Source organism: Cebus imitator, unplaced genomic scaffold (genome assembly GCF_001604975.1).
Source record: "Cebus imitator isolate Cc_AM_T3 unplaced genomic scaffold, Cebus_imitator-1.0 Scaffold101, whole genome shotgun sequence".
Taxonomy (NCBI): domain Eukaryota; kingdom Metazoa; phylum Chordata; class Mammalia; order Primates; family Cebidae; genus Cebus; species Cebus imitator.
Genome location: NW_016107416.1, coordinates 1,242,099 through 1,255,267, shown reverse-complemented (window position 1 = coordinate 1,255,267; position 13,169 = coordinate 1,242,099). Strand labels below are relative to the sequence as shown.

The window sequence follows — 13,169 nt, the reverse complement described above, 5'->3', positions numbered from 1 at the left end:
CTGGAGCTCTCATTCATTACTGATAGGAATGCATGATGCCAAAGCCAGTTTAGAAAACAGTAGCAGTTTCTTAAGCCTATCATATGATCCAGGATTTCCACTCCTGGGTATTCAGCTTAGAGAAATGAAAATTTATGTTCACATGAAAACCTGTTTGTAGTAGATGGATTCATAATCACCCAGAAGCAGAAACAACCCAAATGATCCTTCAACAGATGAATGAATAACTGTGGTATCTTTAATACAATGGAATACTTCTCAGCACTTAAGTACCCACGGATCCTCATAGAATATACCAGCAGTTACACACTGATGATTTTGCTTACAAGGCAGTATCCCAGAATGACAATCCAGGGCAAAACCTAACCATCCCAAATCTCCTGTGGCCAAATGCACTGCAAAATCCCAAAAGACCAGGGGCTTTCAGATGTATTCCTCAGGTCCCTAGGCTTTCATAAGAAGCAGGGGGTGGTTCCTCCTTGCCTCACCCACGGCAATTCTATAGTATCTATTTTTCAGACTGTAGTTGCATGTAGAGTTTCTTTTGAAAAGATGTATATTAGCAAAATCTGCAATGGTGGTCATGAAAGATCTAGACTGTTGCTAGTTTACAGAAGGGCCTCCCCAGGGCAGGGATGGTCATCTGTTTGGTGATCTATGTGTTGGACCCTCCAGCAGCTACCACAGAGGACACAGTTTTCTTGAGGAACAATGTCTCCTCTGTTCAGGCTCAAAGCTGAGTGACATTAGCCTAATTCCCTTACTTGGTGTCTAACCTTTTTGGAACTCAGGTTTTGTTAGCATGCTTCTCTCCAGTTTAGTAGGGTTTCTAGCCTTCCTGCCTCAGCTAGTTCTTTGTACCTGGGAGCTCACCTGTTCCATGCTTACACAAATGTCTCCCTTTCTCCAGGCCTGAGGAGCCCTGTCTTCAAGTCCTGAGCAGTCTTGTCTTTCCTCCTGTTGATTTCCTTCACAGAACAAGAACTGGAGAAAGGTCCACCCCTCAGTGAAAAAAGTGCAGAGACTTTTGCATTCTGACCTTACCTAACCTCTCAGCAACATTTGATATTACTGATCACTCTTCTCTTCCCAATGCATCTTCACTCAGCTCTCAGGACATCCCATTCTCCTAGCTTTCTTTCTCTGACTTCTTTGCAGATCCATCCAGAATTCCTTAAAGCTCAACTCTACACTGCCACCTTTTCATTTCTCTCCATATTTCCATCCAACTTGATCTTACTCACAGCCACAGTTTCAATTATCATCAACATGCCAAGGCTCTCCACAATGACATCTTAACTCAACCTATCCTCCAAGCCACAGGTTTATATACAATTGCTTACCTGACATCTCCACTTGAATGTCTGATACTTTGAAACCTCAAACTAACCCAGTATGTTCTTCCTGTCAACCAAACATGGTTCCTTTCTCGTTCCCAACCTCTGTAAACACCACCACCAGGTACCCAGTTCCAGTCAGAAACCCAGAAGTCATCCCTGATCCTTACCTTCTTCCCCAATGCCCATATCCAATCCATCACCAAGTCCTGTTGATTTTACTTCCCAATATCTCAAATGCATTCATTTCTCTCCATAATCACCATGTGTACCTGTGCCCCCCTCCAAACCATTCTCCATACAGAAAGCAAAGGGATTTCTTAAAAATGCAAACATGATATCATGCCTTTGCTTAATATCCTTCAACAGCTTCCCATTACTCACAAGACAAACACCAAAATCCTTAACTTGGGCTGTAAGCCCTCTCTTGCTCCTGTTTCTCATCTGCTCTGAATGTCCCCTTGCTGTTACAACACCAATTTCCTTTTCCACTTTATCAAATGAGCCACCGTCTTTACTGCCATTGGGCCTTGGCACCTGCTGTTCCTACACCTTTTGCCTATTGACACCTATACATCTTTCAGATCTTAGCTCACTTCACCTTGGGGAAGCCTTGGACCATACCAGATTGCTCCCCTTTTATATGTTTTCATAGCATTACATCTCTTCACAGGAAAATATGATGTCAACTATTACCTGTGGGTTTATTGAATATCTGGTTCTCTCCCTGGAGTATATGCCCCATAAAAGCAGGAATTGGGGTTTGTTCTGTGTGGCCTATCACCTGGCACTCTGGAGCTACATTTAGGGAATGCATGATTGTCTGTAGAACCCAGGTGGTTCCCCTGGAGCGTGCATGGGACAGACTGAAGAACTCCCCTCACAGCTCAAGTGCCCGAAGGTAATGCTGTGACAAAGATGGGCTAAAATTTTCTAATGTGTGATCCCAATGGAATGAATAAATTATTTCCACCAAGTAATAAATGTAACATTTTAAAAAAGGAATCTATTCATAGTAACATTAAAATTATAATGTGCCTAGGAAAAAAATCTAATTTTAAAAACCAATAAGGATATGCGAGAGCTATGTGAAGAAAATTATAAGACTTAAAGGACATAAAAGAAGACAAAAATAAATCAAGAGATTCCTTGTTCATGGTGGGAAGACAATATTGTAAATATGTCAACTCTTCCACCAATTACTTGATAAATTACATGCTGTTCCAATCAAAGCCAAATGTATTTTCTGTAGAAACTAACACACATTCTAAAATCTAGATGAAAGAGTAAAAGGCTGAGAACAGCTAAGAAAATGATGAAAAAGAGTAAGAGGTATGTGTTTATACATGTGCTGGTGGAAGGAGGGTACATATCACACCAGATTCCTGATTCTAGCCCATATTCTAATTCGTATATGGGAACTTGGTATATGACAAACCTCATTTCAAATTAGTAGGGAAAGGATTGAAACTGTGCCCCAAAGAGTTAAAGACACCAATCCCCAACAAAAATTCTTGAGTTTACAAGATGGCAGATAAGAAACAACTTGCTGAGGGCCGGGCGCGGTGGCTCAAGCCTGTAATCCCAGCACTTTGGGAGGCCGAGGCGGGTGGATCACGAGGTCAAGAGATCGAGACCATCCTGGTCAACATGGTGAAACCCCGTCTCTACTAAAAATAAAAAATTAGCTGGGCATGGTGGTGCGTGCCTGTAATCCCGGCTACTCAGGAGGCTGAGGCAGGAGAATTACCTGAACCCAGGAGGCGGAGGTTGCGGTGAGCCGAGATCGCGCCATTGCACTCCAGCCTGGGTAACATGAGTGAAACTCCGTCTCAAAAAAAAAAAAAAACAACTTGCTGAAACACTGAGATTCCTCTGCTTATGAGGCAAAAGAACTGGCTGAAATCTCTTAGAACCAATATGGCCAGCTGGAGTTTGGATAGAATGAGCTTGCTGATGTGACAGTCTGAATTTTCACTGCATGTTTCATACTAACCCCTCCCCTGAATTTGCACATGGGATCCATGAGGTAGCATGAAGAGATTATTATACATGCCCCAGGACTTTCCACACCTCCCCTTTCCTTCTGCCAATCACCTTTTATCCCAGAATCCACCCCTCTAACCTTTTCCAATAAAATTACTACCTTAAAGCCAGGACAGGGAGACAGATATGAGCTAGAATCATTCTATCTCCTTGTTAATCAACTTATAATAAAAAGCATTTCTTTTCTAAAAATCCAGTGTCATGGTATTGGCTTCTAGCACATCAGGCAGTGAGTTCCTTTTGCTTGGTAACAGGATGATCTAATTAATACATGTGGCTGGAACTACCAAAATGGAAAAAGAAAACCAGAACTTCATCCTACATTATGATAAAAAATAAATTCAGGGCCACGTGCAGTAGCTGATGCCTGTAATCCCAGCACTTTGGGAGGCCGAGGCGGGTGGATCACCTGAGGTCAGGAGTTTGAGACCAGCCTGACCAACATGGTGAAACCCCGTCTCTACTAAAAATACAAAAATTTGTCAGGCGTGGTGGTGGGCACCTGTAATCCCAGCTACTCGGGAGGCTGAGGCAAGAGAATCACCTGGATCCAGGAGGCGGAGGCTGCAGTGAGCTGAGATTGCACCACTGCACTCCAGCTTAGGTGACAGAGCAAGACTTCAACTCAATCAAAACAAAACAAAACAAATAACTAGCCAGATGTGGTGGCACCTGCCTGTAATCCCAGCTACTTGGCAGGCTGAGGCAGCAGAATCGCTTGAACCAGGGAGGCAGAGGTTGCAGTGAGCCAAGATTATGCCATTGCACTCCAGCCTGGGCAACAAGAGCAAAACTCCGTCTCAAGAAGAAGAAAAAAATCAGGTGGACTAACGACTATATGTGAAATATTCTTAGAAGAAAATATAGACTTGGCTTTATGACCTTGGAATAGAAAATGAGTTTTCAAAGACTAAACCATACAAAGCATGTAGGAAAGACTGATAAATATGACATCTAAAGTTTCTCATACTAGAAAATACTCTATAAAAAGATGAAGAGAGGCAGGGTATGGTGGCTCACACCTGCAATCCCAGCACTTTGGGAGGCTGAGGCAGGCAGATTGTTTGAGTTCAGGAGTTCGAGACCAGCCTGGGCAACATGACAAAACCCTGTCTCTACTAAAAAATATACAAAAATTAGCAGGGTATGGTGGCATGCATCTGTAACCCCAGCTACTTGGGAGGCTGAGGCATGAGAATTGCTTGAACCCAGAGGTAGAGGTTACAGTGATCTGAGATCATGCCACTGCACTCCAGCCTGGGTGACAAAGCAAGACTCTGTCTCAAAAAANAAAAAAAAAAAAAAAAAATTAAGAGAGTCAGGTAGGAAGAAGATACTCATAAGCCTGTAAAACAGACAAATATTAGTGGACAGAATATATAAAAATTTCCTACAAATCAGTAAGACAAACCAATAGAAAAGACAGGTTAAGAATATGTACAAGCAATTCACAAGGTATGTACAAACTGACCAAAATTTGTGTTTACATTCAAGGTCACTAGTAATCAGGGAAGGCAAATTAGTGAGATATCATTTCACACCTTTGAAAGGGCTAAAATGTAAAAGCCTGCAAGTTATTCTCAAATAAAGAAGAAAATGGAAATTGTGCAACAGTAGTTGTTTATTCCAGTAACAGGAGGTAGCAGGGCTGTAGGGAAATACTTGGGTCTTGGCTGCTTAGTCCAAATTGTCCAGGAGGCAGCAGCAGCAGAGAGCAGTCCAGCATGCAGCCAGGACTGCCTGACACCCGCTGTCCGTCTTCCTTTCCCGTTCTACCACGTACACTGTTGAAGAGGGTATGGGGTCAGGCAGGGGAGAGAGAGACCCAGTCAGAGGGCACTTGGTGGCAGCATCTTGGTAGCACTTACCACACTCTGTGGAGACTGGTTCTGTCTAGACTGTTAGCTCCATGAGGGCAGGGCAGGTGCCACGCTGATCTGGTTCACTGCCCCCTCCCCGCTTTAGTGTCTGGCACACATCAGGTACTCAGCAGCTATCAGACTACTGTTCCTGCCACCTCTCCTTCCTCAAGCCGACCAGGAAACCCAACTCAGTACTTTATTTGTTGCTTGTCCAAAGAGATCCATTTTTCAATGCAGCCCTTTCCTGAGCCCCACCCCTGCAGCCTAATATGGCAGACACTGGTGGAAAGCTTTACACATGATTTCATTTAATCCTCACAACAGCTCTGTATTACTATCATCATTTTATAACTCTCATACACTGTTAGCAGGAGTGAGAATTGACAGAATCTCTTTGAAGGTGAACTTAGAGGAAATGAACTTAGAGACAACAAGTGCAACCTAGAAAATTTGTATCTAGAATTTATCCTGCAGAAATAATTGTCCTGGTGTTCGGGGATCTATGTAAAGTATGGTTGTCACTGCATCAAAATAACCCAAACTAGCCTTAGTGTCTATCAACTGGAGTCCAATTGGGTAAATTAAAGCACACCACATAACAGAACACGACATAGCCAGTAAAAGACCAGGTGGTTCTTCCAGGTGGCCAATAATTTAAGGGATGAAAGCAAGGTCTAGAGAAGTGCATCTATTTTATTTGCACAATAAGAAGGATATACACACAAATACACATACATACGTTTCTGAAAGTATACAAGAACTTAAAGGTCAGAGTGTGAAGTGAGGTGCAGGTTTTCACTTTGCTTTTACATTTTTCTCAAATCTGGGTTTGTCTGATTCCAAAGCCACACTCAAAGCTGCTCCCCGGGGTCCTCATGGCAGGAGGGTAGGGGTTGGCTAGTTTTAGAATGCCTTGGATCTCTTCAAGTCTCTATCCCAAGTCCTATAAGAGTTCCAGGAGCTTTAGGTGCAGTGGACACTAACCAATCTGGGCTCCTAGCCCCAGTGGCTCCAACCTCAGTCCTGGGCTGACTCCCTAAGTCACTGTTACCTGGATACCTCACATGGTCCAACTCCCTACAACCTTGCACTTCTTATAGTCTGACCTGGCCCCTCCTAACCTAAAGTCCCACCTATCAAATATGCCTTAAATCCAATTCTGTCTCCTCTCAGGCCCTGCAGCCTCTGTGAGCTCTAGGCTAGCACTGGGACTTCTGCTGAGCAAACCTGGTAATAGGTGATGCTATCAAATCACAACTCCCCCTCCAAGGAGCTCAAACCAGACAGGACTCCTACACTGCTGCAATTCCTGAGGCTGAGCCCCTATTAACCCTCTCCTCCGCTGCTCATGCCAGGTCCCAAACAGCTCATTAAGGCTCCTTTTGCAACCTCCTGGCCCTCCACGTCAGGTGGCAGCACTTCAGAATTTACCAAATCAACCCCAGCCTCTTCTCTTAGGGTTCAAGTAGGTAGTCAGAAGCCCACCTGAGCCAGGTCCTGGAGGACGAGGGCACCAAGGGAGCAGGCGCTGTTGGTCTTTGCCTATGCACAGCCTTGAGGATTCCATGATGCTCCAGGGGCCACCTCCAGGTCCCTAACTAGCCCCTCACCCCAGTGAGTGTGAATATCCATCCTACTCCGCTTTCTCCTCCCACTTCCTCAGCAGAGCCCCTCCATTCTTGACTCCCATGCTGCTGCTCTCCACCTCTGCCAGCCAGTGACCTCAGCAGCACCAGGACCCTTGTCAGGAACTTCAGTGCCTACTCAGCTGACCCTTGGGAGTGCCCACCCCACCCCTTGGCCTTCTCTCAGCATCAGCAATCCTGTCCCTGGGCTCATCCTTTCCTGTGTCCTGGAAATATCCCCTCCACATTTTTACTCTGTCTGCTCTTCCTCTGGGGCCTCCAATACCAGCCTGGGTTGCTGGGATATGGGACAAAGCCTCCCAGCCAAGGCAGCTACCTGTTCCTCCCAGATTCAGCCTTTATCATTCTTTTCCTCCTCTTCCTCAGACTGACGTCTGTACAACTCTGCACATTTACAGGTTTATTCAAAATCAATTCAAAGGTAGCATTTACATGTCAGTCTCCTGCCCCCCCGCACTGTCCTACACTTAACCACCCATCATGTCCTTTGCTCAAAAATAGCCAAGGCTCCTATTGTCTTAGCACTCTCCCTCTGGCCACCTTGACTGTTCACAGTGGTTCCATGGATCTCATGGGTCCGAATCTGGCCATGTCTAGCAACCCTAACACCGAACACTACCCCAGGGCCTCAGATACCTCAGAGCCAAATCTGTGCCTAGCACAGACCAGCCCCATGCCTGTGCAGGACACACACAAAATGACAACCCTAGCTGTGTTCTCAGAAAATTTCTATCCCTATCTCCCCAAGTCCTTCTCCTTATCAAAGCTAGGCCCCAGCCGTTCTAAGCATTTCCTACTAGGAATCTGAGGTTCAGCCGGAAGTTAGTGGGGGGAGGGAGCTGTGGGTGGGAGAGGTACTGGGTTTTCATCAGATTCTGGTGATGGGAGTTTCAGAGAGAAGCAGGGAAGGAACCCTCCTTACCTGATACTGTGTGTAGGGAGATGTCCCCAGTCTAGGTCACAATTCCCAAAGACACCCTGTCCCAATTTAGTAGGAGGCACCATAATTAGGATTTCACAATAGGATTTTTTTTTTTTTTTGAGAAGGAGTCTCTCTCAGTTGCCTAGGCTGGAATGTGGTGGCACAATCTCGCTCACTGCAACCTCCACCTCCCAGGTTCAAGTGATTCTCCTGCCTCAGACTTCCAAGTAGCTGGGATTACAGGTATGCACCAACATATCTGGCTAATTTAAAAAAATATTTTAATAGAGACGGGTTTCACCATGTTGGTCAGGCTGGTCTCGAACTCCTGACCTCAAGTGATCTGCCTGCTTTGGCATCCCAGAGTGCTGGGATTACAGGCATGAGCCACCGCACCCAGCTCAGAATAGGAAATTTAATAAGATATCAAGCTGAATTTAAATATAGGGTCAAATACTCCCACGTAACCTTGGACAGGTAATAACCTCTCTTAGATTCACTTTCTTCTGCTATAAAATAGGGATAATATTAGTAATCTATACCCCACCATAGGGTTGCTGGGAAAATGAAGAGATTATGCATGTAAAATGCTGGGCACAGTGCTTCACACATTGGAAAGCATTCAGTAAATGCTCACTGATGTTATTACTATTATTCAAATGTCTACCACCTTTTAGGCAGACCCCTCCCTGACGAAGAGCAGGCCTCTTGTAGACAGGGAGAAGGAAGAGGAAGTGCTTACCCACTCTGGAGTGGGTAAGAAATAAACAGGAGGCTGGGAGTCAGAGTCACAGGCTATTCTAGGAGCAAGAGGCCTGCAAGATCAGTTAGCCCTTCACTGTACAGAGGGGGTAATGAAGTTCCATTGCAAGGGATGGATATGCCCAAAGCCACTCTGAGAGAAGAGGAAGAGCAGAACAGAGCCATATCTCTATCTCTAATAGATCCATGGCAGGAAAAGACAAAAATGCTGGGGAGGGGATTGCCAGGAACTGAAGGCCCTGCCTATTCACACCTTCCTTCACCCCAACTCACACACACACACATGAGCAGTCCCCATCACTTTTCCTTTGGCTTCAACTAACCACATGACATCAGAGCCAAGGTTCAGAGTCAGGGAGACCCAGTCACATCTTTAGAAAGTATGACTAGGAAGCTCAGGCAGAGCTCAGGGCCAAGTAGCTTTCAAGTCAGAGGACGTAGAGTTTGTATACTGAGCCTAGGACAGGAGAGAAACATACAGGACATGGGAACAATCAGGATGGCAGCCAAAGGCTATAGTCCAGTGGGCACAGACACCTCCTGCATCCTGACTGCCAGGCCCCTGCCTGGTAACAACTTCACCCGCAACCCCTTCCTACTGATTGAAGGCCTAAACACCCCAGGCACTGTGGTCACCCCACCCCACAGTGGGATTCACCTGTATCTGCTTACCCCACCTGCCAGTCCTAGCCTTCCACTGATCCTGAATGGGCAGTGACACCTATGTAGGAAAACAGTTTGTTGCATGGCAAGAATGACACCATCTTTTTTATTTTTATTTTTTAGAGACAGGGTCTTGCTCTGTTTTCCAGGCTGAAGTGCAGTGGCATGATCATAACTCACCTCAATGTCGAACTCCTGGGCTCAAGCAATCTTCTAACATCTGCTTCCCAAGTAGTTAGGACAATGGGAGCATGTCACCACACTTGGCTAATTTTTTAAATTTTTTGTAGAGACAGGGTCTTGCTATGTTGCCCATACTGGTCTTCAACTCCTTGCCTCATGCCATCCTCCTGCTTGGTTTCCCAAAGAGCTGGGATTATAGGCATGAGCCACCTGTGCCTGGTATGACACCATCTTGAAATGAAACCATCATGATGACTGATGTATTTCCATAGCACAGAAAACTCCTCATAAAAACGCAATGCCTGGCTGGGCATGATGGCTCACACCTGTAATCCCAGTGCTTTGGGAGGCTGAGGTAGGAGGATCCCTTGAGTTTACAAGTTCAAGACCAGCCTAGGCAATAAAGTGAGACCCTATCTCTACAAAAAATTTTTAAAAATTAGCTGGGTGTGGTGGCTCATGCCTGTAGTCCCAGCTATTTGGGAGGCTGAAGCAGGAGGATTGCTTGAGCCAAGGAGTTTGAGGCTGTAGTGAGTCATGATCGCACTACCACATTCCAGCCCAAGCGACAAAGCAAGACCTTGTCTCCAAAAAATAAAAAAACAATGCCTATTGCATAAATAACCCCCTAGTAAAGATGTTTGTCTAATCTTCCCAGAGTTTTGTAAGAAAGTCTGAGGTATGACACATATCTTTACCCTAAAAGCTTGCTATTTAAAGGATACTTTCTGGAGAGTAGGTACAGGGATCCATCCTGTCTCCACCTGAGACATTGCTTCTGTTCTTAAGTCTCTATTAAATGTTTCTTTCTGAGAAACTGGATTTGTCAGCCTCTCAGCTCCCTCAGCCTTTAGGGATAGATCTGTATATAGCTGGCTCACCCTGGAAGAACCTGTGAGCAGAGATGCCAGCCACCCTCCAGGAACTGGCTGCATACCTTTTGAACAACCTCTTCCTTCTTCTCTCCCTGCCAGAGGAATGGCTTGCCTATCCCAGGGAAGAAAAGTGCCCCCTTGCCTCATGTCAGCTCCAGAAATAGCCGCCTGATTCATGAGCAGGGCCCTCCCAGGGCAATGGCTAGGGACGCAGCTCAAAGCTGGGTTATGTGTGAAGGGCTCTTCCTCTATACCCGACACAGATCTCTGTTCTTCTGGGAAGCATCTGATCTGCTGTCTGGCAAACTCCCGCCTTCATCCTCCGGCATCCAGAAAATAAGGTAACCATCAGGGTAATGAAATGGCAGCCACAGTACTAAGCATGTATTGGTCCCATTTGTCAGCTCAACCCAACTCAGACCCAGCTAACATTCCCTTCTCTTCCTGGTTCTGCCCATGACTTGGACTGTCCTCTTCACCTCTCCAAACCTCAGTGTCTCCATCTGTAAAAAGCAGGGTTGACAGTGGTGTCTATAGTAAGGTCCCAAAGATCAAAATGTCTTGACAATAAAATATTGTTTGATCCTTCCCTGTCCCTGTACCAGTGGCCACGTGCCAGAGCAGTAGAAGGCACAGTCAGCCCTGAGAAGAACAGAACAGAAAAGTAAGCAGAGGATGTCCTCCTCCTTGTCCGCTGCATCATCTCACTGGATCCTACCCAGAACCTGGGAGCTCTAGGTGGGGGTTCCTCCAAGAAGCACCTTCTGGTGGCAGAGATGGGCTCAGGTTAAGTATTTAGATGGGAAAGGCAGACTATAGGCCAGGACATGTACAGTGTCGGGAAGAACAGAGTTTAGGGGGTAATAATAGGAGACTTTTATTCTGTATGCCAGTGATGTTTTCCTTTTTACTTCTGCTATTAGAATAGAACAAAGAAAATAGGACTGTCTCAGAAGTGACTGGCTTACTGTTAGTGTTTCTATATTCCCTAACTAGACTCTAAGTTTCTCAAGTGCAGAGTACAGGCTTTCTCCACATGCTGCCCCTACAGGGCCTGAGACAAAGGGAAGGGAAGGCTGGCTGGGAACTATGAGCAGCACCAAGATCCTTCTAGGCAGGGACAGATGACTAGAGTGGGCAGTCCCTGCCTCACTCACAAGGGCCACATGGCCCACAGTCTAGGTCTTCAGCATGTCATGAGTTCAAAGTACCAGTACACTGGGACTGATCTTAGTATCTTTAGTTATGCAGTAGGTTGAGTTGGCTCATTTGTGAGTCTAGAAAATTGCTAGTAAGAAATTAACACAGAGAATAACGACATGCCCATTAAGACAAGAGTTTCACAACCAGAGATGGCTGGTCTTAATGGGCATGTGGTTATTCTCTGTGTTATTCTCAACCAGACCACTTCCTAAATGGTCTGGCAAATACAGGACACAGGCTCAAGGAAACCCATTATCACCCAAGTGTGTTCTTAGCTGGGATGGGAAAACTGGTCCTATGCCAAGGCATTTCAGAAACATATTTTCCTAGGAAGTTACACATATGTAATTCCAATAATTCTAAATGTGGCATAACAATTGAATGAAACAAAAGCAGATTACAAAAGCTGAAAGACATGGGGGATAATACCATGCTTGCACAAAGCTGCTATGAGTGGAAGACAAATGTCCTCAACAGCCTTAGTCATCAGCAGGCTCATGGTTTCAAGTCCTCAGAGCCAGGTCTGGGGACAAGGCCAAAATATCAGCTCAACTAGGGTCAGGAAACAGAAGGGTCAAAGTCATTAAGAGCCCACACTCCTAAAGAAAGGCGGCTGTAGTAAGGCGCACTGCCTAGTCTAGTGCCCACCAACAAGTGACAAGGGTGCCCCCACAAGCATAAGGAAGTAGCCTGCTGAAGTGTGGTCAGTGAAAGGGGATATATCAAACTGGAATTATAAAATGTCATGAAAGCCTATCAAATATCAAAATGAAGTCTGATATTATGAGTGACCAGTGGTAGTTACTCTGGAGTCTAAAATTAGATGGTAAGTAAAGCTGACTTTTGGTCTGCCAGTCTATCTATCCCTTAGCAGAGAAGGGTGATTCATCAAAAACTGACCTTCAAAGACATCTTGCTCCTTGTGCTGTGCTTTAAACCCTTACCCAAATGAATAGAAATTAGGGGCTTTAATAGATATTTGTGTATCCATGTTCACAACAGCATTATTTAGAAATACAGTCAAAAGGTGGAAGCAACCCAAGTGTCTATCAATGGATAAACGAAATGTGTTATAAATATACAATGATTATTATTCAGCCTAAAAAAGGAAGGAAATCCTGACACATGCTACAGCATGGATGAATCTTGAGGACGTTGTACCAAGTGAAATAAGCCAGTCCAGAAGGACAAATACTGTATGATTCCACTTACATGAGGTACTCAGTATAATCAAATTCATAGACACAGAAAGTAGAATGGTGGCTGCCAGGGGCTGGAGGTTGGCGGAAATGGTAAGTTGTTGTTCAATAGGGAAACAGTTTCAGTTTGGGAAGATGAAGAGTTTTGGAGATGTGTGGTGGTGATGGTTGCACAACAATGTGAATATTCTTAATCCAATGAATTGTACATTAAAAATTGGTTAAAGGCCATGTGTGGTGGCTCACGCCTGGAATCCTAGCACTTTGGGAGGCCAAGGTGAGTGGCTCACAAGGACAGGAGTTTGAGACCAGCCTGGCCAATATGGTGAAACCCCGTGTCTACTAAAAACATAAAAATTAGCCAGGCATGGTGGCGGGCGCCTATAATCCCAGCTACTCGGGAGGCTGAGGCAGGACAATCGCTTGAACCTGGGAGGCGGAGGTTGCACTGAGCCAAGACAGCGCCACTGT

The 13,169-nt window shown here is 45.3% G+C and overlaps 1 protein-coding gene across 5 annotated transcripts in view; it reads right to left on the bottom strand.

The window, feature by feature from the left end:
• CYSTM1 (cysteine rich transmembrane module containing 1) overlaps positions 1–13,169 on the bottom strand; it is a 66,015-nt gene that overhangs the window by 8,871 nt on the left and 43,975 nt on the right. For 3 of the 5 annotated variants that reach the window (XM_017536759.2, XM_017536753.2, XM_017536756.2), the window contains one exon: positions 4,985–5,167. The exons of the other annotated variants lie outside the window; for them this stretch is intronic. In XM_017536759.2, the coding sequence (XP_017392248.1) occupies positions 5,061–5,167 (107 nt within the window). In that variant the 3' untranslated portion in view covers positions 4,985–5,060. Of the gene's footprint in view, positions 1–4,984; positions 5,168–13,169 lie in introns of those variants that run through there. 5 annotated transcript variants of the gene reach the window in all.